General features: G+C 34.0%; 3 protein-coding genes, 1 long non-coding RNA gene and 1 other non-coding gene across 10 annotated transcripts; 3 read left to right on the top strand and 2 right to left on the bottom strand.

The window, feature by feature from the left end:
- Positions 1-193: 193 nt before the first annotated feature.
- Positions 194-9,917, top strand: LOC126871834 (metastasis-associated protein MTA3). Of its 4 annotated transcripts, XM_050631094.1 has the most exons (13): positions 195-924; positions 1,962-2,029; positions 2,183-2,276; positions 4,621-4,803; positions 5,993-6,244; positions 6,341-6,612; positions 6,700-6,888; positions 6,968-7,390; positions 7,520-8,120; positions 8,231-8,381; positions 8,463-8,491; positions 8,681-8,939; positions 9,050-9,917. In XM_050631094.1, the coding sequence occupies exons 1-13, from the start codon at positions 810-812 to the stop codon at positions 9,186-9,188; spliced, it is 2,775 nt and encodes a 924-aa protein (XP_050487051.1). In that variant the 5' UTR covers positions 195-809; the 3' UTR covers positions 9,189-9,917. The 4 variants fall into 4 exon arrangements, with proteins under 4 accessions (XP_050487055.1, XP_050487051.1, XP_050487053.1 ...); XM_050631096.1 differs by lacking the exon at positions 4,621-4,803; XM_050631095.1 differs by lacking the exon at positions 8,463-8,491 and having other exon boundaries at positions 8,231-8,380.
- Positions 5,093-5,258, top strand: LOC126872239 (small nucleolar RNA U85). Its single transcript, XR_007691926.1, has one exon. It is a non-coding gene; the product is annotated as a small nucleolar RNA U85 (small nucleolar RNA).
- On the bottom strand, positions 9,841-12,139 carry LOC126871850 (uncharacterized). Of its 3 annotated transcripts, none has more exons than XR_007691774.1 (2): positions 11,993-12,139; positions 9,841-11,185 (listed from the first exon to the last, which is right to left on the bottom strand). It is a non-coding gene; the product is annotated as an uncharacterized LOC126871850 (long non-coding RNA). The 3 variants fall into 3 exon arrangements; XR_007691775.1 differs by having other exon boundaries at positions 11,963-12,104; XR_007691773.1 differs by lacking the exon at positions 11,993-12,139 and adding an exon at positions 11,460-11,598.
- On the top strand, positions 12,004-15,068 carry LOC126871837 (splicing factor 3B subunit 2). Its single transcript, XM_050631101.1, has 4 exons — positions 12,004-12,146; positions 12,352-12,553; positions 12,734-14,839; positions 14,919-15,068. Exons 2-4 carry the CDS (start codon positions 12,530-12,532, stop codon positions 14,985-14,987), a joined length of 2,199 nt encoding a protein of 732 aa, XP_050487058.1. The 5' UTR covers positions 12,004-12,146; positions 12,352-12,529; the 3' UTR covers positions 14,988-15,068.
- A 212-nt stretch (positions 15,069-15,280) lies between these two features.
- Positions 15,281-19,181, bottom strand: LOC126871835 (GPI ethanolamine phosphate transferase 1-like). Its single transcript, XM_050631099.1, has 8 exons — positions 18,241-19,181; positions 17,931-18,151; positions 17,633-17,852; positions 17,248-17,533; positions 16,729-17,173; positions 16,327-16,663; positions 15,847-16,237; positions 15,281-15,764 (listed from the first exon to the last, which is right to left on the bottom strand). The coding sequence occupies exons 1-8, from the start codon at positions 18,474-18,476 to the stop codon at positions 15,345-15,347; spliced, it is 2,556 nt and encodes an 851-aa protein (XP_050487056.1). The 5' UTR covers positions 18,477-19,181; the 3' UTR covers positions 15,281-15,344.
- Between the last annotated feature and the right edge of the window lie 136 nt (positions 19,182-19,317).

The following is a 19,317-nucleotide window of genomic DNA, read 5'->3' as shown; positions in this document are numbered from 1 at the left end:
AAGTAAATATCTATTTACTTTTAATAAAAAATAATTACCCTTCTTAGACAAACATCTTATAGTAAATAATAGAAAAACATCAAGGAAATGATTTCGAATTTCGCGGGTATGCTGAAGAGTGCGCAGCAAATTTGCACTCTATCGTCCAGTTACCCCCACTCTTGCTTAAGGTAACGCAGACGCTTTCGAGACCGCGCAATCGTCGGGTCTTAGTAGTATCCGATCCGTGGCCTTATTTTGTGGTATTCGTTGACCGGGTTGTATCGTGTCTGATTACGTGTTTTCTATCAAAAATTCGTCGAAGTAGAATCTCATAATAGAATCGGAACGAATAAATAACACTTAGGGATCGCGAACAGATGTCTTAAGTGGAGTTTTTGAATGCACGCGGGTTACGAAGGAAAGCAAGTGAATCCAGAACCCCCGGTAGAGGGGAGCAGGCCGTATATTGCCTGATCGTATATGTAGCCCGCTCGGCAAAATGAAAATGGCGGTGTTCCTGTATGAACGGAGCAACGGCCACTGACGATGCTCGTTACGGTAACGGACACGTGAACCAAATTCAGTGTGTAATTTTTTTTATATATCTTGTGTGCATTTACGAATATCATTCAAGTGTTCTATATCTGTACGCGAAAAGAACCGGAGTCGATGTGCGAATAAGATTTAGAAAAGCTAGCGCGAAAATTTTTTTCCTCGATTATTGGGACAAACAAACACGATGGAGTGACACCGCGAAGTGTTAACTCCGTGGACAAGTGGGAAGTGTCGGCTAATAGATTCACGTAGTTGAAGGACGAGAAGCCTTCATGCCGATGCCGGCCGAATACCACGAGAACCACGGTAACCACGAGAACGCTAATTTCGCTCTCGGGGCCACACAGGACGCCAGCAACATGACGGCCAACATGTATCGAGTGGGAGGTAAAATAACCATGCACATTTCGCCGGCTGATGAGGACATGCGTCCAACTATCGAATCTCGCTCCTCATACCTTTAATTAACATACAGAAAATTCATGTTTGCAAATGGTGTCCACGATATGGCGTTTTCCCCCCCTTTTCTGTATCTTCGTCCCTATCTTCGTTTTACCCGCGCAGCCCCTTAACTTTCCACCTTTCCATCCAATCTCTCTACCCCCCTCTCTTTTCTGGCGTCCGTACGTACGTCTGCTTTCCTTCTGCTCTCCCTCTTTCCCCACTCTCGCCCTTCGTTCAGGTCATACTAATTTCTTGCATGATGATTCGGATGATTAAAATTCAATATTTCAGAATTTCCTTCTTTTTTCTATTTACTAATGTTTATTCTATTTGAAAAAATTCCTTGATGATAGATCATCAGAATGTGTTTTCATCTACGCGCCAATGGTCCAGGGAACTAGTGTAATTTCAGCAAAATTATTTTTCCATTTTCCTCTTTTTAATGTTGATTATGCAGGAAGAATCGAATATCAAGATCCAGACTGCATTTTGCAAACGTGCACTGGACTAGAATTTAGGATGTGTACATTCTATTTTTGTTTCTTTTCTACTACTCTGTAATGGTATACTTTGTTTTTTTCTGATAAGCATATTCTCTTTACGCAAATTACAAGATTCTTTTCTTTCTGTTTTCTTACTCTTATGCCGGCTGTATTTTCAAACAGTATAGCATCGATATTTGTATTTCATAGAAATATAAGTAAACATTTTATATATATATATATAAGATTTTATATATCAATCGCTTCTCATTTATAAATGCACTAATATTTATATAATTAAATTACAAATATTTATGAATTGAAATTATTGATATGTTGCATGTAAAATATAATTAAACGGGTTTCTTTACACACACACACACACGCGCGCGCGCGCGCGCGCGCGTACACACACACACATTGTATATATACTATTATTACAGCTTTTCTCTTGTAAAGAAGCATTATTAAATACACTCCTCTTCTTTTAATTTATAGATTATGTATATTTTGAAACGTCCTCTACATCTCCCTACCAGATAAGAAGGATAGAAGAATTGAATAAGGTAAGAAATGAAATTATTGTTGTATTATGTTTCTTCTATTGTGATTGATATAAGTAAAGTTCAATTATGCAATGGTGCAGTAATTTAAATGTAACGCGGTATATGTATCTTTTTTTTGGAATATATATTTATAGAAGATTTTTGCTATTTTAGACGGCAAGTGGAAATGTTGAAGCAAAAGTCATGTGCTTCTTTAGGCGGAGGGATTTGCCATCTACATTAATTATGCTTGCAGATAAGCATCAGTGTAAGTAAAATTTATATTATTGTCAAAAGATATATTATAGTATAATGCTATGTTGCATTTTAAGAAACTTGAAAATACTTGCCTAGTATATTTTGATACGAAATTGGTTTTTACTTAGAATTTTAGACCATACATACAAACACACATATTATATTTTTTTGTGTAATTGATATCATGTTCAAATAGTATTAGATTTGAACGTGTAATTTATAAAAACTAGTATTTTAATAATTTTTTGTTGATGTTTAGTTGATTGAATACTAATACTAATGCATTGTAGATAATAATTATTAATAATAATTTAATTAATATAAGTAATAATGCATTGAAGATAAGGTAATAACGTTATTTATTTTACCTCGCGTCACGGTGCAGATCGATAAGCATTCGCAAATGAAGAAAATAAAAATATTTTCGTATTGATTGCGAACATTTTTACTTTCTAGAAAGTACATATTTTGATCAATATTATTAATAGGTAGATTATGCTACATATATTAGATATTCAATCGATGATTGTTACTTCGAGAAATGATGTGATGAAAACGCATGCATAATTGGTGCTATTAACAGAAACGTTTACTATGTTGGTTTAAGAATATTCTTCATAGTTTCGAACGATTCGAGGCGATGAAAGCGTGAAATTGCTCGTTATTATCACTCCCATGTTCCCGCTAAAAGAGACATGTAACAAATGAAATATCTTCTCAAAAAATGCATTTTCATTTCTATATAATGTTTTAACGAAAATCGAGAAAATATAATCGTTGGAATGTGTCGCCATCGTTGTTGCGATATTCAGAATTTTCAGACAAGTTACATTTCAGCATATACTTTCTCGCGCGAGGAAGATAATATGATTTCAAAAATAAAAAAATAACTTGTTCAATTTCACGCGTTTTAATACATATATACGCATATATATGTGCCTCCGAAGCTTTCTCGATTTTTCCTTTGCAATAGCAAAGATAATGAGACGCGGGGATTTGGGGGTGGGAATGTATAATAAGTAAAGTTGGGGGTGGCAGAGGGGTGAAATGGGGGTTGTATCGATCTGCCGGGGGTGGGCTGGGGGTGGTACGCCTGCCATCCCACCTCTCCCTCTTTCTACCTCTCACCCAAGTCCCTCATACCACCCCTCCTTGCTTCCCGCCACCCTGAACTAAATGAATGACTGACGCAGGGGTCGGTTGGGTATGTGTTGCGTGTACTCGGACACAGACTTGTAAGAACACCGATAGACATACACGATAACCGGACACATAGACATGTACGAATAACAGGCAGAGAGAAACAGGACACACGCGCGCGCGTGCACATATCCATACATACATAATGTTCGCGCGCAAACGAATGTATATGTGTCTCAGCGAAAATGGTGGGCCCCACTAGCCATCTTCGTTTTAAGCATTTACTCCCCCGCTTCTCTTTTCCTCCCTTCTCTTCTTTTCTACAGTATAGGTATATGTACGTGTATGTATACATGAATATACACTTTGTCGTGTCTCTTCCTCTTCGTCCGTAGCTCTATGTCCGTCTGCCGGTATTTGCTTCGAATCGAGTTTTTTCCCCCTTTTTCTCTCGTTCTCTCTAGCTCCACCATTTCTATACTCTCAAATTTCAGAAAAAAATGTACGAATTTTGTCTTGAACAGATTCCGTATTGTTCTGTGTGGAACAGTATGAAAATATTAAAAAGAGTATGCGTTTGAGATGTCGCGCTTCTTCTCGTGATCACAGAATCATTTCATTTCCATTTTTTCTTAACAACCTTTGATATATGAAATTCTTTAAATTTTTTATAATATTCGAGAATTGTGTGTAAATTCACTAAGATTTCTAATATTGTTTAGATTTGGTATTTTTTATAATCGCAACTTTTATGATTCCAACTTAAAAACCGCTTTATAATGCAATAATTTGTAATGTGTGAAGATGATATTTGAAATAATAGTAATATTTTGATATTGTATGGTCATATTATTTTTGAAAATATTATTGTAGTCTATATTAATACCATTATATGATAAGCTTTTAAATAAAGGTCTTTGATGATTTACTTACATAATCACAGTATAATTGTAAATAGAAACGTGAGTGGAATTGGTTGACAGAATCAAAGTTATTTTTTATATCATATATGTATTAATTGTTTAGATATTAGCCACATGTAGCTAGATGTCATAATGGATGAAAACCATTGGCCAATGAAGTTGAAGGCTGCCTGCGTCCTTAGTTGTTAAATTTTATAGAAAAATAAATTTTGAAAGCATGTGTTAAAATTGTATTAGAGAAAAAGTATGATGAAAAACATAGTAGAGTGGGTTCTATGATACAAATTGCAGTGGCAAACGCGGAGCAGCAGAGGTCAGAATCCCCTGCAAACATGCAGAATCAGAAACTGGAGAATCCAGATACTACTAAGGAAATGACTAATAAAGATGGGATCGGGCCCAAAGTGATGAACAAAGGGGGCGGGAAGGGGGGCTGGCTGAAAGCTCCACTGTCAGAGGCCCAAGAGCCTCATGGTGAGTGAACTAGTCAGTTAAAAGGTGCCCCTTACAGATGAATTTTATTAGATTTCTTCACCATTTATGAGATTCTAAAGAAAACTATTAATACGAAAATTCAATGTATTTGTTGTTAATAGTAAATATTACATAATTTACATAATTTAAAACAAATAGTAATGAAAATTGAATGTTAATCAATTCATCAGTAAGTATTGCACAACATGCACCTTTTGGTTGTCTTGTTAGTCTCATATAGAAGCCAGTGATGATATAAGGCTAATGATCTAGCGGCGGGATTTATAAAATTCTTTGTAATCTTGGTGAATGGCATTAGTTTTGGCTGGATTCACTGTAAGGCCAAAGAAACAATAAATTGGGTTTAACTAAGGCCTCTTCCTTCAAGTTATATGGAAAGGGGATTTAATCATTAAGTGTGAAGCTTAATGAACCCATACATTCCATGACAATATACAGTTACAATCGTTTCATCATTCTTCCTATTTATTCGTATAATCATCTACATTTTTTATTAATCTTTTTACATGTCACTGCAATAGCAATTTTATTCTAATACATAAATCCTAAATTCATTCTCATTAAAACAATTCTAATAATTCTACTACGTAGACAAAAATCCCGCTGCACAAAATGATAATTCTTTAGTAATCTGAGGCTTCTTCAAATAATTTACATTTCTTTGGAAGCTAATTCCATTTCTGTTATGATATATAATACATCAATCAATGTTGCTTTTTCTTCTTTTGTTGCCCGCTCTCACTAATATTTTAGTTCACTGTCATAAGTTTTGATTGATTCTGCCACATTCCTACGTTTCATTTACATTTTATTTATTTATGTTACAAAAGAAAAATAATAATACTGATAAAAGGCCAAATTTGCATGAATAAATTTATGCATAATTCCATTTTTCATGAAAAAAAATTTAAATAATGTAAAAGATTAATATTTTTTGGAACATTTAATTAAAGATACTAGTAATCTTGCTTTAAATGTTGAATTTTTATTGGTATTATATTATATAAAAAACAATAAAATTACTTAGTTATTTTTTAATATATTACTTATATAGCCTTCATTAATCCTTTTATTTTTGAGTAAAATATCTTGTTATTTAAGCTTTTTTAGAATATTTATTTATACATTTGAGATAATAAAATATAATTTTAATCCTTTTTACACACAGGGATGGAAGAAAATGTAGTTGGTGCTGGAGGAGTTACAGAATTAAGTTCTAAGCAACGTCATCAAATGAAGCACAGAGAACTGTTTCTATCACGTCAGGTGGAAACAATGCCTGCAACTCATATAAGAGGCAAATGCTGTGTAACCTTATTAAATGAAACAGAATCTTTACTAAGCTATTTGAACAAAGAGGACTCTTTCTTCTATTGCTTAGTATTTGATCCTGCTCAACGTACTTTACTTGCTGATAAAGGTATTCATTAATATTACAAATTTTCAGATACTATAATCATATTTATTCTAACTTTCTGTTATATATTTAAACTTTAATCAATGTAAAACATTACAGGTGAAATTAGAGTAGGTAGTAGGTATCAAGCTGATGGAATAGCACCAGCTCCGCTGACACCTGCTGAAAGAGAGTCAGATCCTCGTAGATTGCAAGATTTAGAAACGTTGGTTTGGACGCCACGGCATTCATTAACAGATCGTCAAATTGATCAATTCCTTGTTGTCAGTAGATCTGTAGGCACATTTGCAAGAGCTTTAGACTGTTCATCTTCGGTCAAACAACCATCATTACACATGTCTGCAGCTGCTGCATCTAGAGACATTACTCTTGTAAATATCATTATCATTGTTACTGTTGTATAACTATATAACTAACTATGAAGAAAAAACATACCTTACACCAGTTTATGTTTGTAGTTCCATGCAATGGATACTTTACATCGGCACAATTATGATGTTGCAAAAGCTATGTCATCATTAGTACCCAGCACTGGTCCAGTATTATGCAGAGATGAAATGGAAGAGTGGAGTGCGTCTGAAGCCAATCTTTTTGAAGAAGCCCTTGATAAGTATGGAAAGGATTTTTCTGATATACGTCAAGACTTTGTAAGTACACAAGATATTTGAAATCTCAAAGTTCATTACTTTATGATATGTTGTTTTATTAAATACTCGTATGTTTCAGTTACCATGGAAAACATTAAAGAACGTTATCGAATATTATTATATGTGGAAGACAACTGATAGATACGTACAACAAAAAAGGGTGAAAGCTGTAGAAGCTGAAAGTAAATTAAAACAGGTTTATATACCAAACTACAATAAAACAACTCCACCTACAACTGCCCCTTCTGCAGCAACAATTGTACCTCTTGGTAATAGTAATAGTAACAGTAATGGGAAACCAACGAATGTTCTCAACGGTAATAGTAATGGTAATATGACAACTGATAATAGCGGAATATTGATGGTTGGAGTTAGTGGAAAACCATGTGAAAGTTGTCAAGTAATGCAAAGTCCACAGTGGTATGCTTGGGGTCCATCACACATGCAATGTCGTCTTTGTCAGTCTTGTTGGACATATTGGAAGAAATATGGCGGTTTAAAGGTATATTTCAATAAACATATGTATATAAGTAATGATAATCATATAACGCACGAAAATATTTTATTTATCTTTCTTTTCCCTTTTTTTTGCCTTTCCCCCCTCTCCAAAAAAAAAACTTTTTCCATTTAGGTTCCATCACGTATGGACGATGTTGATATAGAAAGAAAAAGAGGTGGTACCGGTTCCGATGAAGAAAGCAAAGGAATAGGTGGTGCTCATAGACCTCATCGATGTAGCATTCCTTCTTGTGGTAAAGAGTTTAAACTCAAAGCACATCTAAGTCGTCATTACGCTAGTGCTCATGGCGTTGATTTACGTGGAAGCGGAGCAAGTGGAGGTGGTGGCGGTGGATCCCCCAGACCTGTGATGAAAACTCGATCAGCGTTTTATTTACGTACTTCAGCATTGGCGCGAGCTGCACGACGATTATGTGCAGCGCAATTACGCACGCGTCATGCAGCGCGAGCACCTCATCAACCTATAAATGCAGCACCATTGCGACACCTTTGCGCCTCTCCTCAATTAACATCAAAAAGCCCTGCGGAGTTACGTATTTTAGCACGTGCTGTACGACCTCGACCTCGTCCTCGTGTAACCGATATAGCAACGCGTTTAGGTGATCATCCTGCTCCACGACAACCTGGAGATTGGGATTGGTTAGCCCTTACAGCGCCAGCACAACGAAAACAACCAGATCGGGTTTCTTTTCCTAGACCGCCAAAAGCACCAGGTGCAAAAGCTTTTATTGAATAAAATGTTTTTCTTATTGCTAATACAATTATATTTAATATCATGATTATTATTATGAGTATTATAATATCATGAGTTTTATTGTTATAGATGGAAGTCTTTTGTATGAAAGGGTACCAAATAAATCTGAAGTAGATAGGCTGACGGTAACTCCACCTCAACCTCAACCTAGTATGCAGGCTCAACAAACGATACTGAAACGCCCGAGACCTTCATTCGATGAAATCAACGGGTCAGATGGTAAGTTTTAGATTCATGTTTATTATATATGTATATTATGTAATTTTAGATCCTTGTATTGAATATGATTTTTGTTTACTGGCTTCTACTCTGATGTGGATTGGGATGAAGGTAAAATAATTGAGTGCCTAAGAGCTTTAAGTATTCAACCAATAAAACAAATAATCAAAATTATTAAATTGAACAGTTTAACATTTGTTCCAAAGGAATACACATCATCGGTTTAATAGTTTTATATTATTTTAATATTTCATGCATTTTAGAGATTAAATATTATATAAATATAAATACTTTTAATAGGTATTGCCCTAAGTGCAGGGCTCCCTGGTGGACCACCTGCAAAAAGGGCCCATCATTCTCAGCAGCTCCATCCTAAACATACTTTGGAACACACAACACCTGCTGTTCTTCCCCTAGCACCACCTTTGAATGGAAGAGCTGCTCATCCTCATATTCTGCCACATGGTCCACCACTATCTAGAAGTAATGTACGTAAGCAAGTGATTTCGTGGATGGATGCACCTGACGACGTTTACTTTCGTGCTTCAGATCAGACAAAGTGAGCATTGTTGCATGTTTTATAATATAATATTTCATTATACGCGTTTACTAATGGAACAAGAAAAGAAAGGTGCAAATATTTAGATTTGTATCGTTATAAATTTTCAGAAGACTTAGAAGAACCCTTTCATCGGCTGACCTTCGAAGGGCAGCACGCAAACCTTGGCGTAGGTTACAAGGTCCTTTACATACCCCTCATCCACAGAGAGCAGTACGTGGAGATGACATGGTGGTCATCCTGGACTGAATCAGTAATACAATCAAGCAGGTGAACTGATAAGTCTGATCAGTTTGCTGCTAAAGGAACCATGCTGTTATTGTAATTTTAATGCCAGAGTCAGCACAGTGAAGATAACCCAGCTTTACGTATTGTCATTGACAATATTGATATTGAGCAAGGACTAATCGCTGTTTGGAATATTTTAAATCGATAATTTTCAACACAGCAAATCGCCGAAACTGGAGGCCTCGCTTAACGGAATTTGCATGTTACACTGACATCGCTGAAACATACTTCACATGTATGGACGAAAGGCAACAGCTCTGGAACGAACTTTTATCGAATCCTAAGGGGAAAAAATGAAAATAAAAAATTGAGTCTGTCGGAGCAAAACATTTTTTATTCGTATTAATTAGTTATTGTTGTTATTAATAATAATTATTAATAATTGAATGTACATATACGTCATACCACACATATACACATAACCAGACAACACAAGTGTCCAGTGAGTGCTGGGTACAAGTTATTGGTTAAATTATCTCCATACCATGCGCATTAGCTCATTAAAAATGTTGCGTGTAACAGAGACAAGTATGGAAGGAAAGGAGAGAAAGAGAGGGAGAGAAAGCGAAAGAGAGAAAGGATAAGAACGTACGTGAGAGAGAAGAAAGAATGCTCACTGTGAATATTTTTATTAAATTTTCAAGTTTAATGACTTAAGTCGCTACAATTAATAAATAAACATAAGCATAAGTGGAAGAATATACTAGTCCTTCTTCCATTCTATCCAGTTTCCTGTTATAGTTATATAAAATATGCATTATAAAAAATGTTTATATATATATATGTGTGTATATTAATGCTATTCTTCATAGAATATTTTTTTTAATATTTATATTTAATACATTTATTCCGTTGGTAGTCAAATAATTTTCCGTGCTTGCATAAATTAAAATTTTATTTTTATGCTGTCAAACATACATATCTTTCCTCTTTTTCATTTATTTTTAAAGTATGGATATTACTGTAGTAATTAATATTGAATATTTACTCATATGATATGAACAAGATATAAATATTTCTGAACGAAAGAGAAATGTTTTTCAATTCAAGAAATTTTATCTTACATTTTCTTAACCTTTTATATGTCGGAGATGAAAGGACACCGGAGCCTTCCCTCTGGAACTTCGGGAAAATCCGTAAGATTGTAATTAAAGTTTACAGTCGTAATTAAACAATCTGCCGTCATCCTACCCAATTGTACTTGTTTGCGATTTGTGATAATAAACTTGGGCTCAAGGCGACCAACAGTCGCCGAACGTAGCCGCGGTCAACGGGACGGGCGCTTCGCCTAACAAAGGTGTGGAGTTATAGTATGACCCTCATTAAAAGAAATACCAATAGAGGTACTTGACAGTAAAACATTCCAACGGTTCCTTCGGACAATGAATACCTGATGTTGAGGCACGTACACAGCACAAGTCCAGTTAGCCCGAGGACCCGCTATAAAACCTGGGTTTTTCCGGCAATTAAGATTTTCCAAACGGACAGACAGTCTTTGTCCCAAACTGACCAATTGACAGCGACGTCAATTTCCCTTACTTTCGGAACGAGGGCTATACCCGACGAATCCGATGATCTCGTGTCCTTAGACACACCCCATCATAGTTTTCCTCTGTGGCACCATTGGGATGAAAATTCATTCTTTCTTGAGATCCCACTGACGAAGGGAGTAGCGCCTGACGATCAGTGAGTTTGAGTTAGAGCAAGTATATATTTCATCCCGTTGACCGTGGATTCGTCATCGAACCTAAGACCAACGTCACTAACATCGCAAGTGCCCAACCATCGCTGTTGATTGTCGAATCGGTAGTGTCCATACTCGTAGCATCAGACCGTATCTTCGTTATTACACAACGATGGCCAACTCCAAGGGAGGTCTATCAAACGCCCACAACCCCGTTCCTGACTCTTCTCCGACATATATGTATATACATATATTGTGATATAATTCAAAATGCCTGTATAATTTATATTACAATCATAATAACTTTTATCAGGTTTTATCAACATTTGTTAATAAAAATTCACGTTTTCCTATTGATTGTAAATAATGAGTTAAAATTGGAATGATAATTGAAACTGATAAAAGGTAATGCATTGTTTATTTCATTTTTTGTATATTTGGAAGTAAATTGTCTTATGAATTTTTAACTAATTTTTTAAATAAAAAATGATAAATTTTCTTAATTAATTGTTGACATTTTATTGAAATATTCAATAAGATGAACCAACCTTTTTAACAATAAGAAGTGTTCTCTAGTGTATATGTATTCTATGTTTTTTCGACACGTATGTAACGTACTATTGTATATACGTATGACATGCATACTTAGTTTATTATTACATAATGTAATATCAATATTTTTCTATTAAAGACTTGATTCCAAGTTGTAAATAAATATGTATCAATTTTTAATGTCTTAATACATGAACAGTAGAAAATACTGACATTGTCCGAAGGAACAAAAACTTGAAGATTTTCGTGCGTAATTTTATGACGAACACTTTCGCAGTTAAGAAGCTATTTTTGAGTTGCGACTTTAGTACTTAGAACGATTTCTTTTAGTAATTGTAACAGTACTTTTAATTTCCCATATCTACCGTGGTTTCAATAGCCGAGAGTGCCATAAATAAAACAAATAATAATAAATGTGGTTACTTCCAAGGGGTAATTTATCTAATTGTAACAATTCCATTGATCGAGGGACACTCCGAAAAATTTCGGTGACCCTTACCTAAGTGAATTATTAAATACGAAGCCTTACGTTTTTCCCGCCCAGGATCTTCGGCACTTCGAGCGCACGGAAGAAGAATGAGCGAACCTGCTGATTGGCTATTTTCTTGCGTTCGATAAAAACCAATCAGCATGTATATTCCGTTTTGGGCCTTATTGGACGCCCAGTTGAAATTAGTAAGGAGGTTAGTTTCGTTTTTAAATCGTCTTATCGTCAACTTCTTTGAGCAGTCATAATCGTGGAATAAAGATTGTTTTACTCTCTTAGCATTTGGAGAGTACAATCCCAGTAGAGTTTTACATTTTGAATCAAATTAAGCTCTCAGCAATCTGAGGCTTAAATATCGTTTAACCGCACATAACGATCATTTGTAAATCTTATTTCAACAGTAGTCAAAGACAGTTCGAAATCTTCTCATCATTTGGAGAACAACACCCCTTAGTATCGTTGGCAGTTCTTCATTCGTTCATTCACTACTCTTACTTGTAAATAAGTTACCCAAGATTAATTCGGCGGGTAACAAGTGCAGTGCTGTGTCATCGTTATCGGACACACGTACGCACAGACATGGAGAATATAGCAGGAAATGAGGTTAGTTTTGTTTTCATTTCAAGGAAAATTATGTTAGTTATATATCAATTACTATAATGTTGATTTATATTTGAATTAAAATTTTACATAAATTTGTATTATGTTTCGTTGCGTATAAAGTACGCTTATAAACTGTAGTTTATTTATCTTAGTAATTTTCAATTATACACTTTGTAACAGACTCAACAAATAGCTCATCAAATGTCATCTTTAATGAATATGCCTCCAAATAATCATGGAGTACCAGGAATAGATCCTCCAAAAACATTACCTAGTTTATTAAGTCTGAAAGTAAGTCCGCCAAGTGAATTACAAAATCAGGCTTCATCGGATGATAATGGTCGAGATGCAGATAGTGATTCCATGAAATTACCAGCAGCTTTAGAACAAGCTCTAGCTTTTAAAACTGAAAGAGCTAAAGAAGTGGGAGCAGATCCAAATGATATAGTTTCATTAGGAAAGTCACCAAATCATGAAACTATAGGAGAAGATGTATCTCAGTTAGATGATGTCATACTTGAACCTGAAACAACAACAGAGAAAATAGATGTGAAGACCAATAAGACCAAAAAGAAGAAAAAGAAAAAGAGGAAGAAACACAATGGAAAGGAGGTGGAAAATAAAAAGGACAATGCAGAAAATGCAAAACCAAAAGAAGATTTGCCAGAAATTGAATACATTCAAGAAATTCCAACAGTTAATGACTTAGAACCAATGTATCGTCAATTTGCCAGAATATTTGAGGCATTCAAACTAACTGAACCTGAACCAAAATCTACAGAGGCAGAAAAGGGAGAACCAATAGGACAGTACCCACCAGTGACAACATTACAAACAACAGGTACTGTACCAAGTAAAGTACCACCATTGGATGATTTTGATGATGATGCAAATCAACAGCAACAACAGCAAGGAACTGGAGAGAATGGAGCTCCACGACTATCCAAGAGGAAACTGAAGAGGCTGACGCGTTTGAGTGTTGCAGAATTAAAACAACTTGTAGGACGACCAGATGTTGTAGAAATGCATGATGTTACTGCAAGGGACCCAAAACTTCTTGTACAACTAAAAGCCCACCGTAACACAGTGCCTGTACCCAGACACTGGTGTTTCAAAAGGAAATATTTACAAGGAAAACGTGGTATAGAAAAGCCTCCTTTTGACTTACCAGATTTCATAAAACGCACAGGTATTACAGAAATGAGGGCAAGTCTTCAAGAACGAGATGATACACGTACGTTAAAAGCTAAAATGCGAGAAAGAGCAAGACCTAAGCTTGGCAAAATAGACATTGACTATCAGAAATTACATGATGCATTCTTTAAATGGCAAACTAAACCTCGTATGACTATTCATGGCGATTTATATTATGAGGGTAAAGAATTCGAAACTCGATTAAAGGAAAAGAAACCTGGAGAACTGTCTGATGAATTGCGTACTGCCCTTGGCATGCCAGTAGGGCCTAATTGTCATAAAGTACCACCTCCATGGTTAATTGCTATGCAGCGGTATGGACCACCACCAAGTTATCCCAACTTAAAGATACCTGGTTTAAATGCACCAATTCCGGAAGGATGTGCATTTGGTTATCATGCTGGTGGTTGGGGAAAGCCTCCCGTAGATGAAACAGGTAGACCTTTGTATGGAGATGTATTTGGTATATCTCGTACACCAGGTGGAGATAATATGGATGAAGAAATAGATAGAGGTATGTGGGGTGAACCTGAATCAGAATCTTCTGGAGATGAAGATGAAGATGAAGATGCAGAGGAAGGTGGAGAAGGTGAAGGAGAAGGAAAAGATGGAGATGGAGATGCGAGTGGTTTAGTTACACCTGGTGCAGAAGGATTAATAACACCTAGTGGAATAACATCAATTCCGGCGGGATTGGAAACTCCAGAAACAATAGAATTAAGGAAAAAAAAAATTGAAAGCGAAATGGAAGGAGGTGATACTCCTGCTTTGTACACAGTTTTGCAAGAAAGACGAACAGAAGGTCTTGGAGCAAGCATGATGGGTAGTACGCATGTATATGATATGACTGGTGCAGCAGGAGGTCAAGCACCACCATCTGTAATTGCCGCACGACGTGGAGTAAGTGGGACAACATCAGATGGAAGAACGGAGAAAGATGGAGCTGTTGAATTAGCATTAGACCCAAGTGAATTAGACCTAGACTCTGAAGCAATGGCATCACGGTACGAAGAAACAATGAGGTCGCGACAAGCTCATTTAAGGAGAGAAGATTTATCAGACATGCTTCAAGATCATGTACAACGGCAAAAAGTAAGTATATTATTGAATATTGATAAATTTATAAATTGAATATTTATTAAATTAATTTTGCTTATCTCTCTCTTTACAGAGTAAACGCAAACGGCAACAAAGTCAAGATTCGAAAGCCTCCAAGAAATACAAAGAATTCAAATTTTAAGCATAATTAATTAAATGACATATTATATAAAAACAAAAATTACTTATTTAAAAAATATAGAAATTAAATATAGCGTCAGTACTTCTTGAATAATTGATTATTACCCTTAAATCATTATATATGATTTAGTATTATTGCTACTAAAGTACCCAATTTTACACAATTATATTTCAATTATCTTCTTACAGAATGAAATTTTTAAGTAGAAGATATTAGAAATATATTAATTTCTTTCAAAAGAAAATATCTTTCGAAAGAAATATATCAATTTTCACTACATCAAATAAGAACAATTATATTTGCTTGATCACTTTATTATAAATAAATCGTTGATTTTATATACATATTTTATATTTTTTATACAATATGATCTTTTTTTAAATTAATATAAAATTTATGTTTATTTGGAGAGAACGTTATTAAAGGATATGAAAGATAATGCAATAACACTATAAGGCATGGAAGGAAAATTGCAATTGTGAATCTACTTATAGCACTACCAATATCTAACCAACTTCCTTGAGGAGTAACATAATACATGAGTGGTAAAGATAAGCAGTCTCCCAGTAAAAGCACTCCTAGAAAAATACTTGAAGATCCAAGTGTGTGACTTGTACATCCAATTAACATTAAAGGAATGCTTAGCTTTAAAAGTATTAACAGGAACATTGTAAAGGGAGAGAAAACTGTCACGAAATGACGAGTCCAAGACGGATCAAACGAACTGACACTCGCCATATTACCTGTTCCAAAGAAACACAGCAATGTATATAGCATCTATAATAAATTGTTCAGGATTGGTATTGAGAACAGTTTAATAATTCAATTTGAGTTTAAATCTTATATTAACAAAGGATACAAAGATTGCTGCTTTAAGCAACTCTTCTATTGTCAAAGGATTTTTAGTACTTTGATAAACTTGAATAGAAGACACATTAAATTGTGACCAACAGGATAGATGTAATGCAAGAATTATAAAAAAGAAAGGTTCGTAAGATGCAGATAATAAGACAAGTGGACAGAAAAGTCCCAACACGATTCCTTGCATTCTTTTTCTTAATTGCATAGGATAGGTAAAAATATATAATGGTGTCGTTGATAAAATCGTCCATGATATCCAACTTCGGCCATCTATACATTCTAAGTATATTAGTCCTGTGACTATCAGTCGAAAAATTTCGACTGCTTTTCTATACCTTGAATGCATTTTTAATGCAACTATTAAAGTTACAACACATATACTAAGAATTCTGAAAACAATTTTAATTAAAGATTTAATTAATTAATTAAAAATATTTAATAAAAGAAACATTACGACTTAATGTCAATTTGAACTTACATAATGTAAACTCGAGGGTATGGTTCTACAACAGGTAATAGTGGAAAAATAGCTAGAGACAAAGCTGTCCAAAAAAATAGACTCTGAGAACTTTTTAACACTATCTTCTGAACAAGAGTAATAAATAACATTCCTATACTAAGAGCAAATCTATATGTTAAGCCAATGAACATTATTGTTAATAAAAAGATTATTCCTGTAATTATTGTCCAATAATATTTGCTTTTACAGACTTTTAATTTTACTGTGTATATAATTATACTTCGAGTAGCTAGCCAGAAAGAAATCATAGTTAAAAACGCATAACAGGGTAATCTCCAATTATTACAACCTGAAACTATTTTACTTAAAATTAGAACCAATAGTTTTTCAAATAATTATGTTATATATAAAATATCATACCTTTATGCATGATAAGTATCATAGTTACTAGAACTATAAATACACAATTTGTTATTAATAAAATAAAAGAATTAAGACGGGGCCGAATAACTCCAGTTATTTTAAAGAATAACAGTATTATCCACCCTAGCCATATTATAGACAAATATAATAAAAATCTTGTTCTTTGGTATTGTCGAAAATATAACAAAGACTTTTTAGCTAGTTTAATTGTATTAACAATTTCTTTCAATTTCTCATTTAGATCTTCTGTTTCAGAATCTTTATCGAAAGTAGAAATTTTATTGTCTAATTCTATCTCTCGCCAATCAGCTAATCCATTATTTTCACAATTCATCTTATGATTTGCTTTTACTTGGTAAGTTAACTGTTTCAAATTATTTAACAGCGCATGATTTATGTATTTAAGATTATTAGTACTTAAATACTGCCATGGTAAAACACCCTGAAAAATTACATAAATAGCAAAAAGAATAACAAGTAATAAAATTTATATTATTATTCGTTATTTATATTAACTTCGTTGTTAATCGGAATTGGAGCACCAATCAAAGACGAAATCAGTGGTGTGATATCAACTTGTTCTACGTTTTGACGAAAATTAAATGCATTAATTCCTGCACCCCAAACAATTAATGGTGTTTCTGTTTCATCTGTAGAGCCACTTCCATGTGATCCCCAGTCAGTCATTCCATGATCAGATGTGAAAATATATGCAGTACTATTATCTCCAAAAAAATTTTCTGTCATTTGTACAACCTCTTCTATTTTCCAATCAACATAATTCATGTTATCAACATATTTTCTACATTCAAATGTAATTTAGAGCTAATGAAATTATAATCTTATTAAAAATATCATTCTGCTTTTGTATAAAAAATGTAAGTTAGCAAGTTTTGTATACCTAGAATGAGGTTTTGCTGTATGTCCTGTGGTATCACAGCCAAGAAGATGAAGGAATATGACAACGCGTTCAGTATTTTTAACTTTGTGGGCATCTTCTCTAAGCCAATCAATGTATTTGTCAAACACCCAAGAGTCTAAACGCCAAATTTGACCATGCATTATATCAAAATTTTGCCATTCAGGAGGATAACTATCGCCATGTACATTTTCTCCTGCACCTAATTTCACAAAAGATCAATCTGATTCTTTTAACATACATCATATTCTATTTCAAATATTTATGTATGTTGTGATACCCTTTGTGAACATAGGTATAATGTCAGGACTCCCCCATGCCCATGAGAGATAACTCTGATTAAAAACAGAATCAAAGTCAACAGGATTTTCTTTCCATCCTTTAAATATAGCACTAGGATCTTCATATAATCCTGCACAAATTGCAACAATGCCTGGTCTAGATTCTGTTGGCATTCTTGTATGAGATATACCCCAAGCACCTATATCTGTCATTATGTGTCTATGAACAAAATTACATTATTGCATGTATATATGCATATAATTTGTAATTTAGAATAAACCTTTATCTAAGAAATAATTTTTAATTACTTGAGAAATTTTGGTGGTGCTTCAATGAAGGTTCTGAATCTTAAACCATCTGCTACAAATAAGACCAATCTTTTCGCTGGTGCATTTTTTAAAATTGGTACATTTGGTAGTTCTTGAATAATGGGAGAATGAAAGTTTACATCAAGTACACCCCATAATAATATTAAATGTATTGCCAGACCCCATATTATAAATGAATAATTGTTATTAACTATATTGAACTTTTTATTATACATCTTTTCAATCAATAATTACGACTTCAATAAAGATAAGTTTTTCAAGTGTTCACTTCTTTCGAAAATCACTTAACCTATAAAATCAGCGATTTTAAACGTATAATTTTAATTATATAATTAATATTGACTTCCTATTACTTCATCCACTTTACTATTAACGATATTTTATATTATCTTTATAATTTTCTATTCTTTTTAATTCCAAACTTCTGAATGTAATGATAATTGTGAAATTATCACATAACCACACTTAACAGAAAAATTCTATGCATGAAGTTGATTTCATAGATAAATATCTGTATTTGATATTACAACATGTTTAACTTTTCGCTCAATACAAATACTCATAAACAAAAAATTATGAATAACATTGAAGATGATGTATTGAACGGTTTTTTTAACCTTTAAATATTACTAAAAAATGATTCACGTACACATGCATATAGCATACTTTTGTCACCAACAATGTACAGTATAGACGTGATATTCAATGCTTTTTCGTGTCTCATGTTTTGAAGGTCACCTGATCCCCATATCATTTCTGTGTCGCATGCGAGGTTATCAATTCAGTATAATAGTGGTTTGAATTAAAACAAAATTTTCCTATGAAATTAAAATAAGATCAAAAAGGAAATGAGAGTGTTTAAGCTTATAGACCTGGTCGCTCCTAGGCTAGTGCTGCACCATGCGGTCAAGCGCTGAGGTCAAGTAAAGTTAGCATATACAAGAACCTATAAAATTAGGGATCTGCCCTGTTTGATTGCTCATGTAGAGACTATACTAATGATTATTACTAATAATAAATATATGACGAAAGTAAAAAATTAAGCGTAAATAAATG

This window comes from Bombus huntii, chromosome 12, assembly GCF_024542735.1.
Source record: "Bombus huntii isolate Logan2020A chromosome 12, iyBomHunt1.1, whole genome shotgun sequence".
Lineage (NCBI taxonomy): Eukaryota > Metazoa > Arthropoda > Insecta > Hymenoptera > Apidae > Bombus > Bombus huntii.
This window is presented reverse-complemented; position numbering and strand designations above follow the sequence as displayed.

Excerpts from the sequence above, each read along its gene's own strand:
- LOC126871834 (XM_050631094.1), top strand. The coding sequence starts at position 810 with ATGCCGATGCCGGCCGAATACCACGAGAACCACGGTAACCACGAGAAC. Across the intron at positions 2,030-2,182 it reads GGATAGAAGAATTGAATAAG|ACGGCAAGTGGAAATGTTGA; the intron begins GTAAGAAATGAA and ends TTGCTATTTTAG. Across the intron at positions 6,613-6,699 it reads CATCTAGAGACATTACTCTT|TTCCATGCAATGGATACTTT; the intron begins GTAAATATCATT and ends TTATGTTTGTAG.
- LOC126871837 (XM_050631101.1), top strand. The coding sequence starts at position 12,530 with ATGGAGAATATAGCAGGAAATGAG. Across the intron at positions 12,554-12,733 it reads AGAATATAGCAGGAAATGAG|ACTCAACAAATAGCTCATCA; the intron begins GTTAGTTTTGTT and ends ACTTTGTAACAG. Across the intron at positions 14,840-14,918 it reads ATCATGTACAACGGCAAAAA|AGTAAACGCAAACGGCAACA; the intron begins GTAAGTATATTA and ends CTCTCTTTACAG.
- LOC126871835 (XM_050631099.1), bottom strand. The coding sequence starts at position 18,476 with ATGTATAATAAAAAGTTCAATATAGTTAATAACAATTATTCATTTATA. Across the intron at positions 17,853-17,930 it reads TATACCTATGTTCACAAAGG|GTGCAGGAGAAAATGTACAT; the intron begins GTATCACAACAT and ends TTGTGAAATTAG. Across the intron at positions 15,765-15,846 it reads TGCTTAAAGCAGCAATCTTT|ATGCTATATACATTGCTGTG; the intron begins GTATCCTTTGTT and ends AATTTATTATAG.